This window comes from Chanodichthys erythropterus, chromosome 21, assembly GCF_024489055.1.
Source record: "Chanodichthys erythropterus isolate Z2021 chromosome 21, ASM2448905v1, whole genome shotgun sequence".
NCBI classification, from domain to species: domain Eukaryota; kingdom Metazoa; phylum Chordata; class Actinopteri; order Cypriniformes; family Xenocyprididae; genus Chanodichthys; species Chanodichthys erythropterus.
The window spans coordinates 20,291,823-20,310,979 of record NC_090241.1 but is presented as its reverse complement, the minus strand read 5'-3'; the positions used below and the strand labels follow the sequence as shown (position 1 = coordinate 20,310,979).

The 19,157-nt window shown below is 37.1% G+C and overlaps 3 protein-coding genes across 4 annotated transcripts; 1 reads left to right on the top strand and 2 right to left on the bottom strand.

Annotated features, from left to right (window-relative positions):
• Positions 1 to 375: 375 nt before the first annotated feature.
• Positions 376 to 2,575, bottom strand: insl5a (insulin-like 5a). Its single transcript, XM_067374444.1, has 2 exons — positions 2,272 to 2,575; positions 376 to 797 (listed from the first exon to the last, which is right to left on the bottom strand). The coding sequence occupies exons 1-2, from the start codon at positions 2,456 to 2,458 to the stop codon at positions 664 to 666; spliced, it is 321 nt and encodes a 106-aa protein (XP_067230545.1). The 5' UTR covers positions 2,459 to 2,575; the 3' UTR covers positions 376 to 663.
• Positions 2,576 to 7,585: 5,010 nt separating this feature from the next.
• Positions 7,586 to 16,356, bottom strand: dnai4 (dynein axonemal intermediate chain 4). Its single transcript, XM_067374609.1, has 17 exons — positions 16,255 to 16,356; positions 15,814 to 15,973; positions 15,417 to 15,598; positions 15,199 to 15,290; positions 14,906 to 15,062; positions 14,571 to 14,710; positions 14,296 to 14,478; positions 13,618 to 13,803; positions 13,362 to 13,495; positions 13,175 to 13,261; positions 11,650 to 11,801; positions 10,818 to 10,975; positions 10,244 to 10,347; positions 10,041 to 10,139; positions 8,108 to 8,334; positions 7,823 to 7,976; positions 7,586 to 7,706 (listed from the first exon to the last, which is right to left on the bottom strand). The coding sequence occupies exons 1-17, from the start codon at positions 16,302 to 16,304 to the stop codon at positions 7,656 to 7,658; spliced, it is 2,316 nt and encodes a 771-aa protein (XP_067230710.1). The 5' UTR covers positions 16,305 to 16,356; the 3' UTR covers positions 7,586 to 7,655.
• A 160-nt stretch (positions 16,357 to 16,516) lies between these two features.
• On the top strand, positions 16,517 to 19,126 carry pars2 (prolyl-tRNA synthetase 2, mitochondrial). 2 transcript variants are annotated; one of them, XM_067374100.1, is made up of 3 exons: positions 16,517 to 16,665; positions 17,302 to 17,887; positions 18,083 to 19,126. In XM_067374100.1, exons 2-3 carry the CDS (start codon positions 17,327 to 17,329, stop codon positions 18,962 to 18,964), a joined length of 1,443 nt encoding a protein of 480 aa, XP_067230201.1. In that variant the 5' UTR covers positions 16,517 to 16,665; positions 17,302 to 17,326; the 3' UTR covers positions 18,965 to 19,126. The 2 variants fall into 2 exon arrangements, with proteins under 2 accessions (XP_067230201.1, XP_067230202.1); XM_067374101.1 differs by lacking the exon at positions 16,517 to 16,665 and adding an exon at positions 16,696 to 16,772.
• Positions 19,127 to 19,157: the final 31 nt, after the last annotated feature.

Below are 19,157 nucleotides of genomic sequence, written 5' to 3'. Positions count from 1 at the left end.
GATAGCTGCTAATGCTGGATATTTTGATGAATCGAAAATTTAAGTTTTTTTCTATGTATAAAATGTTTATATAATAAAATATGTTTTTGTAGTTTGTGTTGTCTCTTATCAGTGCAAAATTATCACAAATTAAAAAGGATTCATGCCAATATTGTCCAAAACCCCACTTTTCTAGGGCGTTTGGAGGGCAGTGTATATATATATATATATATAATAGGAATTTTGTAATATAATTGCACTCACTTAGCCTCAAATTGGTTTACCAAAAGGTATGGAGTCGTTTGGAGTCAACATATTGTGAAATCATAATGGTGATTTTCAGATTTAGTGTTTGGAGATTTAGGGGGAAAAACACCTTTGATGCATATGCAATAATGTTTATTCACAAAATACAATTTACAATTAAAACACGTTAATTGCTACAATTACTGTGCTGCACCTCAACGCAATTTCATCTCTTTCCATGGTGCAGTTTAAAGTACAAGTGTAGCAGAATGATATAAGACAGACAGGCTTTTATGTAAATTAGCATAATCTATTGGCAAATTAAGCTGATATATGAATTCCTACTGACTGTACACTTTATAGAGAAGCGCTCATATTCATCTGAAGTCAACGTGGAAGAAAACATAGTGAGACAAATAGAAAACGCAAGTTCAGTCCTCAGCAGAGCAATGTGAGGTCACTTTTCTTGCAGCCAAACTGACAACAATCATGATTCAGGTCTCGCCTGGTCAGGTCAGATCTCAGACTCTCACTAAGATCCTCAGAGCTGCTTAGATCTCCATTAAAAAACCCTGTGGAATGACAAAAGTAAAATATAAAGTTATGTTAAAAACATTAGATTTTTTTTGCAAACTGAGCCGGTAGTTTTTTTTACAAGTTTTGACTTAGAATCAATTATATATTATTACAGTCTTTTGTAATAATAAAAGCATCTTCCCATCTTATTTCCCCTTTTTTCAATATTTGCATGCAATCGGGTCTCAAATGATGTGATGGCAGGTAGAGAATCTTCTCAGACTCCACAGACAGGAGATCAAGTTTGCTGCACTGTGAAAATGACACAGGAATTTTCTGCTTTAACTCAACTTGTGTCAGTCTAATGGGAATGTAATATCACCAGATGTTGTTTATCTGTTGACTGGAGGAGACTTGATCTCACTGATACAATTAAAGCAGTGTTCTGTTAAATATCATCAGGCTTGAAGGGTCAGAAAGAGGCAGAGATGCTTAGATACTCACAATCATACGGTCATTGGTAATTAGCAAGTAAGTAAAGTTTTATTTACATACAATCTTATAAAACAATGTTTAAAGAAAATGGCTAAATAAGAATATAAGAAAAGTATATATAAGAAAGTTCATCACAGTTGTCCTAAGAAGAAGATTGTAATGTAATGAATATATATATATATATATATATATACAGTCAAGCCCAAAATTATTCAGCCATCTTTGATATAATTTTACTAGTGGGTGCAGGACACTATAGTTAATCTGTGTAAGTGAGGATACCAAAATAAAGTAAACTGTGACATATTATACCCCGAAATTCTTCATACAGTGGACTACCAGTAAAATGTATAAAAATTTGGGACCCAAAGTTATTCAGACACTTTTGTGACAAATTTTGAATAATAAAATATATAGATGTATGTGAATATAATGACAAATGCAAACTCCAATGCATTATATAATATATAATACATGTATTATATATATTATATAATATATATAATACATGCATTCGAGTTTGCATTTGTCAATATATTCACATACATATTGACAAATTTTGAATAAAATATATATATATATCTTTCCTCTCCCTTTTGATATTTGTCATTATGCTTCTAAAACTTCATTATACTTTAAAAAACAAACAAATTATAGTGCATATTATTATTTTAGAAATATAAACAAATATAAATGTGTATATATCTTTATCCCTCTCCCTTTTGATCTGGATTCAATTAAAATTCAATTAACCAAACTTCCACATGTATGACAGGGCTGTAGTTTAACACAGTAAATTATTATTAATGAAGTATATGCATATCCTCCACAAATATTGTTTTAGAACATTTAACATATTTAAAAAAATTTTGATTGGATTCATACGATTAGAAATAAATAACTACAATTATTTTTAATTAAAAAAAATGCCTTTATTTCATTAATATAAAGTGACTAAAATTGTTCTGAAGCCCAACACTGAAACCAGCATTTAAGATGATTCAGAATTAGCATGAATCGTAGTTTACGCCTCACCTTCCATATCCTGCGGACTGCTGAACCTCCTCCACCTGGAGCCCCCACACGTGTAGACGACGGCACGGATGAACTCTCGGCCACACAGCTTGACAGCCCTCACATCAGCCTGCACGACTGACACACTACACACAGCACACAGCAGCAGAACTGGCAGCAGTACAGCAGGAGAATATAACCTTCTCATAGTGGCTTCAGTGTCCGCGCTCCTCCTGTTCTGCCCTTACGTTTCCTTCTGTCTCTCTAAGGTCTTCTCTATCTTCTGCTAACCTCTCTCAGGTCTACTGAACATCTGATTTCCTCATGAGACGTGACCCCAATTTATGGTGGCATGTTGGACGGCTCACATTGGACCGTTCCATCCTGTGCAAACCCCACCCAACACTTACTTGATCCCCTCAAGTCAAACAACTTTGATCGAAAAACAAAGGGCAGCAGGTATTTAGGTGCTTTACTGCCCCAATCTGGAATTAAATTACATCCTTAGGGACAAGCTGTTGTCTCTTAACATCTCCAGTTTAATGGTCTCATTGCAGTGATATTCTCCTTAATGAATGGATAATCTAGTCACATAAAGACCAACGCTGCTCCCCGAGCAAAACAGATGTCCACTATCTACTGATGTGACCATCAAATTCTATTCCCTTAAACCTACTTGGCCTAAGAGAAAAAGAAGTGCAAATGAGAAATATGGCTATAATCCGAGCCATTATGGTTTTATGGCTGATGTGCCCTATGAGACGAATAACAGTATGATGTCTATTGACAAAATGACTTGAAAGTTTGTGGGACAAAATCAATACAAGGAAACATAAGGAAAAACTTGTTTTTCATCAAAAACAAATATTATCACCAAGCTATATAATATAATATAATATAATATAATATAATATAATATAATATAATATAATATAATATAATATAATATAATATAATATAATATAATATAATATAATATAATATAATATAATATTTGCCACACTGACTCTTTCAGTGGTAACTTTGAATTTTATAATGGAAAAAAAAAGAGAAAAATTACACTATGCTTCCTGGATTAATTAATAAACAGTTTACAGTTTCACTAACAGACATTTTGTGAACACTTTAGTATGGGGAACACATATTCATATTTAACAATGACTTTTGCCTCAATAACCCCTTATTTACTGCTTATTAATAGTTATTAAGGAAGCTGTTGAAGTGGATAAAGGATTGGTTCACTTTGAAATGAAAATTAGCCCAAGCTTTACTCACCCCCAAGCCATCGTAGGTGTATATGGCTTTCTTCTTTCTGATAAACAATTGCAGAAATATTAATATTAATATTAAATATCCTGAAGCATCCAAGCTTTATAATGGCAGTGATAGGGATCAATGAGTATGAGCTGAAGAAAGTGCCTCCATCCACATCCATCCATAAATGTGTGAATATATGCGAAATAAATATGCGCTCCACACGGCTCCAGGAGGTTAATAAAGGCCTTCTGAATTGAAGTGATACGTTTGTGTAAAAAAAATATCAATATTTAACAAGTTATGAAGTAAAATATGTAGCTTCCACCAGACTGCCTTCTGTATTGAAGTTACAAAGAAAGTGTAAACTGGCGTCAGGTCAGTTACTCTTTTTCCGTAAGATGAATAGGGAAGGTGTAGGACGTAACATAAGCTTTGTGAACTGCAAGAGTTTTACACTTTCTTCGTAACTTGAATACGGAAGGCGGCTTGTGCGGAAGCTAGATATTATATACTTCATAACTTGTTAAATATTAACCCCCCGGAGCCATGTGGAGTACATGTTTGTAATGGATGGATAAGGATGGAAGCACTTTCTTCAGCTCATACTCACTGATCCCTATCACTGCCATTATAAAGCTCGGATGCAACAGGATATTTATTAATATTTCTGCCATTATGTTCATGAGAAAGAAGAGAGTCATATACACCTAGGATGGCTTGAGCGCGAGTAAAGCTTGGGCTAATTTTCATTTCAAAGTGAACTAATCCTTTAAGTTTAGGAACGGGGTATAAGCAACTTGTTAAAGGTGAAAATTGTTCCCCATACTAAAGTGTTACCACATTTTATGTTGAAGGATTTCCATGGCACATTAAGCTATCATAAGATAGGCAAGATAATATTATATTATATTATATTATATTATATTATAGTTCAATTTTATTTATATAACACATTTACAACAGCCACTAGGCTGACCAAATTGCTTTACAGAAGAACAAGATTAAAATAAAACATACATAGAAAACAAATCAAACAAAAAATAAGAGCAACATAGTTGAATTACCATAAAGCGGGACCTAAAGTGAGCTACAGGATCTTTTAGGCTTCTAAACGGAGTGTATGGATGAAGAAGTTCAGAAAGGTAGACAGGAGCTAGGTTATGGAGAGATTTATATACAAAAAGGAGAATTTTAAAGTCTATTCTCTGGTGAAATGGCAACTAGTGGAGAGATCTGAGAATAGGATTGATATAAGGTTCATATTAACGACACTTGAAGAAGAAGTCTGAAGAAGTCTGGCCGCAGTTTTTGGACTAGCTGAAGACGAGCAATTTGAGACCTAGATATACCGCAATATAAAGAGTTGCAGTAATCTAGCCGAGATGTAACAAATGCATGAACAGCCATTTCTAGTCTTTCGGAGTGAGAAAATCTTTGATGTTAGACAGTAGACGAAGTTGAAAGCTGGATCTGATTACGGAGGAGATGTGTTAAAGACTGGCCAACAAGAACATCTAAGTTCTGCACCCGTGAGGATCTAAAGATGGACAAACTCTCCAAATGAGTACTTATACACTGAGAATTCTCATTTGGGCCAAAAACAATAACCTCAGTCTTATCTTCATTTAGGAAGATGAAATTTTGGGCTAGCCATGATTTAACCTCCTCTAAGCAGAAGAGATGTAATCGCTGCAGGATTGTTTCTTTTGATTTGAGTGTCATCCGCATGACACAAATAAATGAAAAGACACACCGTGTTTCCTTAGAATAGAACCCAGAGGAAGCATGTAGAGAGAAAATAGAGAGGAAGCCAAAATAGAACCCTGCAGAAGGCCGCAGGTCAGAGATGCCATGGAGGAGGTGAAATTACCCATCTTCACAAAAAACATTCTGTCAGACAGATATGACTGAAACCATTTCAGAACAGTTGCTTTTAGACCCACCCAAGACTGTAGTCTAGATAATAGAGTAGGTAGTCGACAGTATCAAATGCAGCCCATAAGTTTAAAGGAATCAAAACCATCATTTAAACCAATCATTTAACACTCTCAAGAGGGCAGATTCAGTGTTGTGAGCAGACTTGTATGTCTGTTAAATAAATTTGAATGTAATTAAGAAAGCATAGCAAATGTCACATTTTTATTTTTTTCTGCCATTTTTTGCTTTATTAAGTTGAATATAATATAATATAATATAATATAATATAATATAATATAATATAATATAATATAATATATAATTTTATTTTATATTATGATATATGACATTTACCTCACTGTCTCTTTCAGTGGTAACTTTGAATTTAATAATGCAAAAAAAGAGAGAAAAACGACATTTACAATGCTTCCTGGATTAACTAATAAACAGTTTACAGTACCATTAACAGACATTTTCTATATAATAGAATAATATAAGATTTGGTTCTGAAGGATTTCCAAGGCGCATTAAGCGATCATAAGATTAGGCAAGTAATTGTATTACATTATATTATATTAAAGGAACACTCCACTTTTTTTGAAAATAGGCTCATTTTCCAAATCCCTAGAGTTAAACAGTTGAGTTTTACCGTTTTCGAATCCATTCAGCCGATCTCCGGTTCTGGCGGTACCACTTTTAGCATAGCTTAGCATAGTTCATTGAATCTGATTAGACCGTTAGCATCGCGCTTAAAAATGACCAAAGAGTTTTGATATTTTTCCTATTTAAAACTTGACTCTTCTGTAGTTAAATCGTGTACTAAGACCGACAGAAAATGAAAAGTTGTGATTTTCTAGGCTGATATGGCTAGAAACTATACTCTCATTCAGGCGTAATAATCAAGGAACTTTGCTGCCGTTCCATGGCTGCAGCAGTGCAATGATATTACGCAGCACCTCTCACAAACCCCTGCTTGCACAGGGAACGTGCCCTGTGCAACCATGGAGACGTTTGTGAGAGCCCCTGCGTAATATCATTGCACTGCTGCAGCCATGATACAGCAGCAAAGTTCCTTGATTATTACGCCTGAATGAGAGTATAGTTCCTAGCCATATCAGCCTAGAAAATCGCAACTTTTCATTTTCTGTCGGTCTTAGTACACGATTTAACTACAGAAGAGTCAAGTTTTAAATAGGAAAAATATCAAAACTCTTTGGTCATTTTTAAGCACGATGCTAACGGTCTAATCAGATTCAATGAACTATGCTAAGCTATGCTAAAAGTGGTACCGCCAGAACCGGAGATCGGCTGAATGGATTCGAAAACGGTAAAACTCAACTGTTTAACTCTAGGGAGCTGGAAAATGAGCCTATTTTCAAAAAAAGTGGAGTGTTCCTTTAAATTAACAATATTTATGAATATCAACTTCCTTCAACACAAAACTTCATGTGGAAAAGTGTTTTAAAATGTATAAATGACCATATGCCATATGGATAAAAAGTCCCATATACATTACTAAACAAGCAAGATCTGTTTCCGGTCATAATGTCACAGCTGTTATTCTTAAAAGCTCTGTTATATAAGCTGAGTTGCATCTACATTGCTACATTGTTTGAGTTGTACTAAAAAGCTCAGATTAGAGGCTTTTTTGAGATGTAAGAGAGAACAACAGTTCAGTAATGACAGTCATTTGTAAAAGTGTGATGTGGCCCTCATGTCGTCGATAAGCTGTAATGTGTGGCGAGCAAGTGGTAATAAAACTGTCTGTCCATTACCACAGAACAAACACTTACATTCTGTCTGTGGTTCCCACACAAAACCAATATAACACATCCGACAATTATTTTAAACAAATGTATTTGTTCCTTACCAATGAATGCCTGCATGCAAAAATGCTTTCAAAACATATGGTTAGAAACATAAGGACTTTGTGTAAAGCTTTTTTTTTTTTCTTTCTTATTAATTAGCTTCTGAAACAATGTTACAATGTACATAAAAGACATTTTCATCTCATCAAAATTACAAATAAATTTAATTTACGTTAAAACATGACTTTTTGGAGGGATGTATTATACCTACAAGGATGGACAATAAGGCACAAACAGGCATGCATGCTGTAATCCCATTGTTATGTAAAATGGAGTCACTCAGTCTGCCAGTCTGATGATGGATAGGTAAAAACAAACAGCCTGATCCTTATATGAGCCCGTACCAGTCTTTCCTAATGCTCCTCAGTGTTGACTGCTCAGTGTGGACTGAATTACTTCCTCCAATGTCTCCACCTGCAGAAACACAAGAGATATAAATGATCTTGGCATTGGACTTTGATTACTTGGATTACTTTGAGTACTGTACCACACAGGTCGAGCCACATGGACATGAACAGATAAGGCCTTACCTGTGTGCTGCCTCCAGGTTTGAGGTTTTTCAGCTTGTACACAGTAACCTTCCCCTCACTGTCCCCCACCAGAACACAGTCTGTCTCAGTGGTGAACAGCAGAGCTGTCGGATTCACTCCTAAACTGGTCTCGCTCACAATTGTCGGGTCCAGACTGTTAAAAAAATGTGTGCACTGTAAACTGCTGAACAGAACATTTTTTTAAAATGATGTTAAAATAAGATGAGAAAACATAATAGTTGTTATTATTCAATATTATAAATGCTACAGAACATAAGATCTTACCTACTGACTCTCAGGTCCCAGATCTCCACCTTACCCTCACTGACAGCTCCAAAGACAGTAGCACAGTGCGGAGACCACATGATATCAAACACAGCCTTCTGTTTAGAGTTGAAACAAAGCACAGGTAGCTGGAGGTCCTGTCTCCAGAGTTGAATAGTCCAATCTGAGGAACAGCTCAGGAAAACATCTGGACAGAACGGCGACCATGTCACCTTATAGACGGGACCCTGGAGAAAGGTGCAGAGAGAATAGTAGAGAAAGAAAAGAAAGAGTAAATGTTTAAAGGTACAAACCGATTCCAAAAAAGTTGGGACACTGTACAAATTGTGAATAAAAAAGGAATGCAATAATTTACAAATCTCATAAACTTATATTTTATTCACAATAGAATATAGATAACATATCAAATGTTGAAAGTGAGACATTTTGAAATGTCATGCCAAATATTGGCTCATTTTGGATTTCATGAGAGCTACACATTCCAAAAAAGTTGGGACAGGTAGCAATAAGAGGCCAGAAAAGTTAAATGTACATATAAGGAACAGCTGGAGGACCAATTTGCAACTTATTAGGTCAATTGGCAACATGATTGGGTATAAAAAGAGCCTCTCAGAGTGGCAGTGTCTCTCAGAAGTCAAGATGGGCAGAGGATCACCAATTAGAATTTAAAAATAGTGGAGCAATATCTCAGAGTAGTGGAGTTTCTCAGAGAAAAATTGCAAAGAGCTTGAAGTTATCATCTACAGTGCATAATATCATCCAAAGTTTCAGAGAATCTGGAACAATCTCTGTGCGTAAGGGTCAAGGCCGGAAAACCATACTGGATGCCCGTGATCTTCGTGCTCTTAGACGGCACTGCATCACATACAGGAATGCTACTGTAATGGAAATCACAACATGGGCTCAGGAATACTTCCAGAAAACATTGTCGGTGAACACAATCCACCGTGCCATTCGCCATTGCCGGCTAAAACTCTATAGGTCAAAAAAGAAGCCATATCTTAACATGATCCAGAAGTGCAGGCGTTTTCTCTGGGCCAAGGCTCATTTAAAATGAACTGAGGCAAAGTGGAAAACACTTCTGTGGTCAGACGAATCAAAATTTGAAGTTCTTTTTGGAAAACTGGGACGCCTTGTCATCGAGTCTAAAGAGGACAACCCAAGTTGTTATCAGCGCTCAGTTCAGAAGCCTGCATCTCTGATGGTATGGGGTTGCATGAGTGCGTGTGGCATGGGCAGCTTACACATCTGGAAAGGCACCATCAATGCTGAAAGGTATATCCAAGTTCTAGAACAACATATGCTCCCATCCAGACGTTGTCTCTTTCAGGGAAGACCTTGCATTTTCCAACATGACAATGCCAGACCTCATACTGCATCAATTACAACATCATGGCTGCATAGAAGGATCCGGGTACTGAAATGGCCAGCCTGCAGTCCAGATCTTTCATCCAAAGAAAACATTTGGCGCATCATAAAGAGGAAGATGCGACAAAGAAGACCTAAGACAGTTGAGTAACTAGAAGCCTGTATTAGACAAGAATGGGACAACATTCCTATCCCTAAACTTGAGCAACTTGTCTCCTCAGTCCCCAGACGTTTGCAGACTGTTATAAAAAGAAGAGGGGATGCCACACAATGGTAAACATGGCCTTGTTCCAACTTTTTTGAGATGTGTTGATGCCATGAAATTTAAAATCAACTTATTTTTCCCTTAAAATGATACATTTTCTCAGTTTAAACATTTGATATGTCATCTATGTTGTATTCTGAATAAAGTATTGAAATTTGAAACTTCCACATCATTACATTCTGTTTTTATTCACAATTTGTACAGTGTCCCAACTTTTTTGGAATCGGGTTTGTACATGAAGGAGGACTCCATATTGCAACCATAAGGCACATTAAAAATTAGACAAACATTTCTACATACTTTGTGGGCTTTATACGTTTCCAAGAATTGCTCATTATATGAATAAGAGCACTTGTGAATATGACCTTCCTCTGTTCCAGCCAGGTAGATATTTGAATCCTGTAAGACAATGGCATTATAGCTAATAACAAATCTCAGCTTTTTGATATTATAATTATGTGTACATATGTGAGATGTACTACTGTACTCAATTTAGGCCTCACATTAGGATGGAAATCGAAACACAGCCCTGGTGACAATGGTGAGATAAACGGTCTCCAGCGCTGGCAGTTTGTTCCCATGTCAGACATCTTCAGTTTCATCAGGTCTAACTCAGACAAAATACAAATTATTCAACACATGGCTCAAACTTACTACAACCAGCTCAACTCGTCAGTATTGTGTTATAGCCTTTTATATCTCAGTGATAGTTATTTGTACATTATGAAGGTGCAATCACATTAACAGACAGAATTTCGGAAAAATTCTGCTGGCAAACAATTGTCTATTGTCGATTGTCAACAGTGTTGGGATGTATGAAGCACCGCTCACACAAAAGTCACTTTATGTAGCCTTTTTCCTAATGAAATAGATTTCACCAAGCAACAGTAAATGTGACGGCACCTTAATACAAATATATGGTTTGGAACAACAAAGAGTTATATGATGACATCTTTTATTTTTTTGGGGGGTGGACTATCCCTTCAAGTGTCCAAATGCTTTGTGGGGTCAGTGTTGTAACACTATATCTTTGGTCTGTGGTTCTACACAGATGTGTATCACGTCTGTCTCACTTACCAACGCATTCCAGGCTTTTGTACTGGACCCATTTGCTGATTCTTCCATCAGCTGACACAGAGATGAGTATTTCCCCTTTATCCTCTCCACCCAGACCACTCTCATGATCAATCCATCTGAGCTGCCACACCGGACCGGTGTGCATGTTGGCACAGTCACTGTGACGAGATGACACAAGAGTAAAGTCAATGCAATATCAGAACATGCTTGTGTGTACACAAAATAGAGTTCGATCTGATCTTTGTAATATTTACACAATAATGAACCTAATCAAAAATACATTTTTGATATGTGTACTTTCCCTATAGGCACTATGACTTTCAGGTTATATACTGTAGATCAGTGATACTTAACTGTTTTTTTCCCCATTGGACATCAAGTGGCGACTCAACACTACCAAAATGGTTTATCATAAAAATGTAAATAAAAATATACTTAAAATCATTCATGAAACTGTATTAAAATCATCACTGCATAGCAAAATAATGCAAAATTATTAACATGGAATGAAACATTTATAAAGAAGTATGATTTATACGAACCTTCTGAATATGAGGAATGAATATGCAGATTTGACTAGATTTTAGATAAATTACCAACCAAATTACTGAGTATGAAAGGATGTATGGCCATTGATATCAACAACAAAATGTTTTCTCCTCTATTAAATGCTGATAAGTCTATTTATTTTCTACCCAAACCATAAACATATAATTTTGGAATTTTCTGAGTTGCAAACCACTGATATTGAGAAGCCTATTTTAACTGTATGTTACAATCCGTAACTTCTTGTACTGTAGCTGAACTAGAGAAGGAATGCTCACAGCCCCACCTGCTGTCAATGATGGGCGTTTGTTCTGTGGTCTGTACATTATAGATGGCAATGGTGCCATCATGCATGCCTACTGCCAGCTGATTGGCATTACAAGCTGAGAAATCCAGTGCAGTGACTCCACTCTCACAATGATAGATTCGATCAGGCCACTGAAACCAATGAACAAACATATTTAAAGAATGTTCACAAAAATACATGCTAAGCATACAAAGACAGGAAAAGAATACAGTGGTTATAAATGTATGAATGTCTTTGCATTAAATAATAAAATATTAGTGTTATTTATTTTAAAGAAAGCTCACAAACACACTTTTCAATCAAAACATTTTTTTAAAGAAGTTTGTGTAGCATAATTTGTTACTTGGTTTAATTTATTATTATCTAATGCAAAGAAATGTACACATTTAGTGTGATTTAAGTGTGACATAAGTGTCCAAAACTTTTTTTTTTGGGGGGGGGAGAGGGGGGCATAGTTCATTGAATCTGATGAGACCAGTAGCATCTCACTCCAAAAAATGACCAACGTGTTTCAATATTTTTCCTACTTAAAACTTGACTCTTCTATAGTTACATTGTGTACTAAGACTTGAAACTTGCATTGATAACTTGGCGCAATGATATAACGCAGCGGCTGTGACCCCCTGCACAGGGAGCGTGCCTTGCAACCATGGAGGCATTTGTGAGAGGCGCTGCGTAATATCATTGCGTCTGCTGCACCCATGGTACGGCAGCAATGTTCCTTGATTATTACGCTGGAATGAGAGTATAGTTTCTAGACATATCGGCCTAGGAAATTGCAACTTTTAATTTTTCGTCGGTCTTAGTGCAAGATGTTCAAAATGGATTTGAAAACGGTAAAACTCAACTGTTTAACTCTAGGGGAATTGGAAAACGAGCCTATTTTAAAAAAAAGTGGAGTGTTCCTTTAAAGGTGATAGAGAGGATTTTTTTGTTGACTGAGAATCCAAAGACTGTTACTGAGTTTTTGAAAGGAATGCCTCCCAAAACTCGTGCACAAGTATTGGAAAACGAGTGTTTACCACCGGCATTTGCTGTGTCGTGTTAGTGGATTCATTATGTCGGACTCACCGCAGGTAACTCATAATCTGCAGTTGTTACTCCTGTCTCCTGACAAAAACATTGCATGCGGCGCCTGTGGAGTGTGGAAAGTTACTGGAGCGCGCAGACGCGCTCGTCTCTCACAAGGAACGTCACGGCAGTGATTGACAACCCAGAGGGCCAATCATCGCGATCATCGCGTAAACGATTGGCTGAAGTTTTTAAGGCCCTACCTCATGCACAGATGATGTATATTAATATTATTCCTTTCAGTGCACCTAATAAATAGTCTTTTATCAGTTAGTAAAGAGTTTCAAGTAATATTGTAAAAATGTATAAAACAAAACATCCTCTTTAGCACCTTTAAGGGATCTGTACAAATAAAATACACTACAAGCACTGTTAAATTGGCTAAATCTGCTATTTGTCTTTGTTCTAAAGTGTGCAAGAATATGCAGAATACCGTGGGGTTCTTCAAAGACCAGCAGCACACAAGTCCAGGTTTCTGATCTTTGAAATCAAGCTGTCCATATCCCACAGCAAGAAGATCCTGTAGGGAAACACGTTATTCAGTAAAGATATAAAAGTACAAAATTAATGAATAAATGAAATCATTTGTGGATGAAACATGTTGGTAAAATGGATAGTACTGGGTTTTTCTTGTTCCAGGTCATACAGCTGACATTTCGCCCCATGGTAAGTTCACACTCAAAGGCCCAGAGATGCTCAAGGAATGGGCTCAGGGAGTTTTTAGACCCCATTTCCATCCGCACACAGTCTGGGTCTGTTCAAAAAAGCAGTATACATATTCTATCAAATTTCAAATTTTTAATATATAAATTGATATTTACATACAAAAACATAAAAATACATTTAACATGCAATTTTAGATGCAAAAGACATCACCCTCTATTATAGGCAGTTGTCTGTATGCAGCAATCTTGGGCTGGAAGATATTGGCCAGAACCACCTTTTCCATCACTGCCAGGTCCTGCTTTAATTTGTCTGACTGTAAGATCAGCTTAAGATCTGGCTCTTCCTCCACCGGAAGCACACACAACATCTTTTCAAGTTGAGTGCTTGAGCCACTAACTACATTAAAAGCAAGGATGAAAATTAATGTTTTTTTAACCATTTCCATAATGTAATGTGAAAAAACCTAATGACTGGTTTTAAAAAGTCAAAAATAAAACAAACAGGAAAAGAAATTACCTTAAACATTAAAATGTATTATTTTTATTATTATTAAATAAGCCAATAATTCATCAAGTGTTTAGCCTCATTGCTAAGTGAATCTGTATTTAATGTAGTCTGGATCAAACTATCTTTTGTGCTATATTTTGTAGTTTTGTTTTAAGGATGAAATCATTTCACATAACTTTTCATTAAACTGTATATCATTTGTTATTATATTAATTGTTAGAAGGAGAAGGTGAACCTGTCCATGATGACATCTGTCTAATTTGTACAGCTTCACCAAATGATATATAAGGTTTTTTTTTCCTTTGTTATCCAACTATGCATGATTATATGATTATACACACACCAGCTGGGAATGTAGTGTTTATTTATAAAAATAATTACCTGTACTGGTGAGGCTGACCATAGACATATTCTGGTCAGAACCCTTAGGGTTCAGGAGGTAACTCATGGAGGACGAGTCTGGGGCAGCAGGCTTATTTTCTTGAGCAGGCACTGCTGTGTTTCCACTGACATCACTTTTATTGCAGAATGAATCATACATGTCCCAGATGGTGGCCATGACACCTGGATAGAGTGTTTGATGTGAAAAAAAATTACATCTGAATCACAATTATTTTAAGTGCAGATTATAAATGGACTTTGTATTGACATCATACCTTTGTCTGCCATTGTAATGCTATCACATTGGACCTCTTTTGTCTTTGGTGCACCACTGAATGTTTGCATTGAGCGCTCCACATACTTATCGTTGCCCTGTCTGTTTTTGCACAGTTCTGTGTAAGCGTTGTTACTTTCCCTTCAAAACATAAGAACAAAAAACAGCCTTATTAGTACTATGGAAAAAGTGAGTCAAGTAAATGAGAAATATATGGTTTAATGAGCAAAAAATTAAATGTCAAACGTTAAGTCAAAAGTCATGAGTTAACTATATTACTGAGTACATGAGTTAATTTGAATATTACTGGGAAAAAAGATCATAAATGTGACTCACTTGACTGCCTCAGCATCCTCTGAATCTACTGACACGGACACTGCAGGAATGTCCAGAAGCCAGATGGTCTCTGTCTCAGTCAGGTAACAATCCAGCACATGGTCCAATATGTCCTCCCTGACCTGCTCCTTCACCTCGTCTTTACGAACCTGAACATCTGTATGAAGCAAACACAGCAAAATATAGTGGAATATCAGAATGCTATACTGGAACATTAAAAAATCTGATAATTAATGAACGGACAAGTTAATGAGGAAACTTGGCAAGTGAAAATATGAAATGGAAATGAAAACCTGAAAGACTGCTGGACAAGTCCTGTTTCACTAACAAGTCAGTCACCGATTCCGCTGTCAGGCTTGTTCTGGATGCGCTCCCAAAAAAAGACCTGACATGACAGCAGACATCACTCCTTTGTTACTATAGCAACAAAAGTAAGATGATTCTTTGTGGTAGATTTATTTGCACTCAAGTGCTGCAAAGAAGTAATATTTTGACCTTTCTCCTCAATTACCTTGTAAATGGTCCAGTAAAGCTTGCATTGGTGGTCTGGAAGGCTATCGAGGGAAAGTCTGTCATGGTAGTCCATGATGTGTCATGCGCAGGAAATATTTTTCCCTGTTTAGGTTGTAAAACCCCAGGATCTGGATTATATAATGGCCGAGGAGCAACGTCCTGCCCATGTTCATCAAACACCTGGTGAAGTAGGAACAAAAATGAATGAGTTTTCTTTAGATAGATAGATAGATAGATAGATAGATAGATAGATAGATAGATAGATAGATAGATAGATAGATAGATAGATAGATAGATAGATAGATAGATAGATAGATAGATTGATTGATTGATTGATTTTTGCCAATTAAATCATATAGGGAATTTATGCATATTCACAATAAAATGTCCATTACCTGAACAGAGTGTTTTGGGGTTTGGGCCGAGCTCTTGTCTAGAACTTTACTGTCACCTGCCGAACTGAAGCTCTTCCCGCTGAATGAAGGGTTAATGGTCTTTGAAATGCTTCGACTCGCGCGAAATACTCCAGATGATACATTTAGTGTTTTGGATGACCTGGAAGGAAGAAAACCTGTTTTAGGCTATGTGGAGAAAATGTAAATATTCAAGCCAAAATAATAAATAATAAAGAACTGGAAAGTGTTTAAAAATATTTTAGTTGTAGAATTGCACATCAAATCGTAGGACACTAACTTACTTCACTTAAACTGAATGTTGAAAAATCAAATGAATAAATTAACGTAGGCACTGGTGACATGCTGACTGGCAGTGTCAAACTAACATTAACAATAAAGTGTTTGAGTTGCTCTTTGAGCGTTTGTAGTGTATAAACTTACTTGGCAACGTTCAAATCGTGTCTCTTCTGTTTGACTGTTGTGTTAGACATGTTTGACACTTTTAAACGAGAGAAATAAAACAGAAGCGCTTGGCTGGATGGCTTGAAGATATATGCAGGACAACAAACCGGTCCTGACTCCTGAGGCTTCTTGTTTGAAATAACCATAGAAACAGACTCCTCCTACTAGTCCAATGCAGTGTGCTTTTCGACTTCCAATGCAGCAGGTGGCGATGTGGCGCACTAGTACGCTGTGCGACTTACAAGAAGAAAAAGGTCATCATTCTGTCATATGGAGATTTTTATGTGTTTAGCCTTTATTGATGTGTACAATCATCAGTGTCCCAATTAATGATCTCAGTTTAATCTGACAAGGTTATAGATGTAAGCAAGAGGTAAAATATTACTCGCGGTAAGTTTGACATTTTGTCGGTTTTTCTGTAGTACAGTGCATGTTATCTAGCCTGTGATATTGACAGCAGGAAGGCTACATCAGAGCTGCTGTATCAGATTGTGGAGGTGGTTGTTTGAATTTGTCGCTTGAAATGTAAAGCAGAGACAGTACTCATATTTACGTATTAAATGTTCACAACAATGAACAAAACTTAAAACATTTCAAAACATTCTCTCAGAGACCCACAGTAAAATAGTTGGCACAAATGTTCAAAGCAATTAAAATACCATTTTTAAATATGGTAAAAACGATATTTTACACTCTAAAACGTGTTATAGCAATAAATTTGATTGGAAAATATGTATAATTTCTGCCAGCATGCCAAAACAAAGTAACATTATACTACATATTTATTGTTTAATGATTACAAAATGAAAAAATAAATAAATGTGTGTGTGTGTGTACTACATTTTTTTATGAATCAGTAAAGCATGCAATTTTTTAACTAAGTCTCTGAAACTTCGTAGTGTAAAAGAGTTACACATTCCATTTCTCTCTCTCTCGAGCTTTCTGCAGTTCTGAAGGTGCATATTCTGTGAGGAATAATCGATTGCCCACTGTCAACCATACTTTTGTTTGTTCTTTCATTAAAAGTCTCACAGAATTTGAGTTGTCAAAAATGGAGGTGTTCATGCATCACTGTCATCACAAGCTCCCAAGTCTTCTGTCCAGGACTCTCTTCAAATCATCAAAGAAAAGCCACATCAACTGTACCATCCACACTTCTCCCTCAGTCTCTGCCGTTTCCAAACCAGTCATTCCACCACCGCTTGTGTCTCGCCTCTTCCTGCCATCCAACCTCCGGGAAGGTCAGGAGGGCGGAGACTTGACGTGCCGTAGCCAGAGACTGATGCTGCAGACGGGACTTATCCATCCCTCCAACCCTGGCTGCTTCTATTACTTACCAGTCGCTCTGCGGTCCATGGAGAAGCTAATTCGTCTTATCGATGAGGAGATGTGGGCAATCGGTGGGCAGAAAGTTGACATGCCGGCACTGTGCAGTGCAGAACTTTGGAAGAAGAGTGGCCGCTGGGAGCTAATGGGGAAAGAGATGTTCAGGCTACTGGATCGGCACAATGCGGAATACTGCCTCGGACCGACTCATGAAGAAGCAGTCACAGAGCTTTTTGCTTCCCAGACCACAATATCCTACAAGAAGCTGCCACTTCTGCTATACCAGGTACTAAAAGGATAGTTCATCCAAAAATGAAAATTCAGTCATCATTTACTCACCCTCATGTTGGTTTCAAACCCAAAATATACATGTGAGGTTCTCACGCACAATCTTGTTTTGTAAAAATGCTACTATTTTACAGTTGCTTACAGTTACAGGTCAGTTATGTAAATAAGTAGATAACATGCTTATGTCTTGCAGGTAACACGCAAATTCCGTGATGAACAGAAGCCGAAATTTGGGCTCCTACGTGGCCGGGAATTCTACATGAAGGACATGTATTCATTTGACATTAATGAAGAGGCGGCTCTTCATACGTACCACTCTGTGTGTCAAGCTTATGGACGGATATTTGACCAACTGGGCTTGAAGTGGGTGAAGGTACAGGCTGCCACCGGCAACATAGGAGGGACACTTTCCCATGAGTTTCAGCTGCCGGCAGATATCGGCGAAGACCAGTTACTTGTTTGTGGGAACTGTGGCTTCTCTGCCAACGTCGAAACCGTGGAACCAGGGCAGACTGAGTGTTCGCTGTGTCAAACGGGCACATTGACTGAATCCAAAGGCATCGAAGTGGGGCACACTTTTTACCTCGGCACAAAATATTCACAGGTGTTTAAGGCCCTGTTTGTTAATGCATCCAATGTGCCTGCAGTTGCAGAGATGGGCTGTTTTGGACTTGGCGTTACACGGATACTTGCCGCTTCTATAGAGGTGATGTCATCTGAGGATGCTATTCACTGGCCTGGGTTGATCGCTCCTTATCAAGTGTGTGTCCTGCCACCTAAAAAGGGCAGTAAAGCACAAGAAGTCACATCCATGGCTGATGAACTGGCTCAAAGCTTGGGAAACAGTCTGCCCAACTTGAGAGGAGAAGTGGTACTGGATGACAGGATTCAGATGACCATTGGTAAACGACTGAAGGATGCTAAAATTCTCGGGTATCCGTATGTGGTGGTGGTAGGGCAGAAAGCTCTAGAGGATCTGCCCATATTTGAGGTGATTTGTCAGCAGAGTGGAGAGACCATGTTCCTTAGTAAAGAAGGGCTAGTGGATCTTTTAAGTAAAGTTGAAACTATCTAATCTAATAATGTTTTATAGCTTTTTTTGTATATTTTACAGGCTAAGTGACAATCAAGAGAGTTCAAACATTGCTTGTCTAAGTAATGACAGTGTGTGATGTGAAAATGGCTGTGATTTGATAAGGAAATATTGGTAATAAAACTGGTCTGTTTGTAATATTTTTGTCATTTTGTTCTTGCTATTACAGGGCCAC

What these genes read in the sequence shown, in the direction of transcription:
- dnai4 (XM_067374609.1), bottom strand. Translation starts at nt 16,304, where the DNA reads ATGTCTAACACAACAGTCAAACAGAAGAGACACGATTTGAACGTTGCC. An exon ending in TTTACTGGACCATTTACAAG is followed by an intron (nt 15,291 to 15,416) that starts GTAATTGAGGAG and finishes CTGTCATGTCAG; the next exon opens with GTCTTTTTTTGGGAGCGCAT. An exon ending in CATTACAATGGCAGACAAAG is followed by an intron (nt 14,479 to 14,570) that starts GTATGATGTCAA and finishes CACTCTATCCAG; the next exon opens with GTGTCATGGCCACCATCTGG.
- pars2 (XM_067374100.1), top strand. Translation starts at nt 17,327, where the DNA reads ATGGAGGTGTTCATGCATCACTGTCATCACAAGCTCCCAAGTCTTCTG. An exon ending in TGCCACTTCTGCTATACCAG is followed by an intron (nt 17,888 to 18,082) that starts GTACTAAAAGGA and finishes TATGTCTTGCAG; the next exon opens with GTAACACGCAAATTCCGTGA.
- insl5a (XM_067374444.1), bottom strand. Translation starts at nt 2,458, where the DNA reads ATGAGAAGGTTATATTCTCCTGCTGTACTGCTGCCAGTTCTGCTGCTG. An exon ending in CAGTCCGCAGGATATGGAAG is followed by an intron (nt 798 to 2,271) that starts GTGAGGCGTAAA and finishes GTCATTCCACAG; the next exon opens with GGTTTTTTAATGGAGATCTA.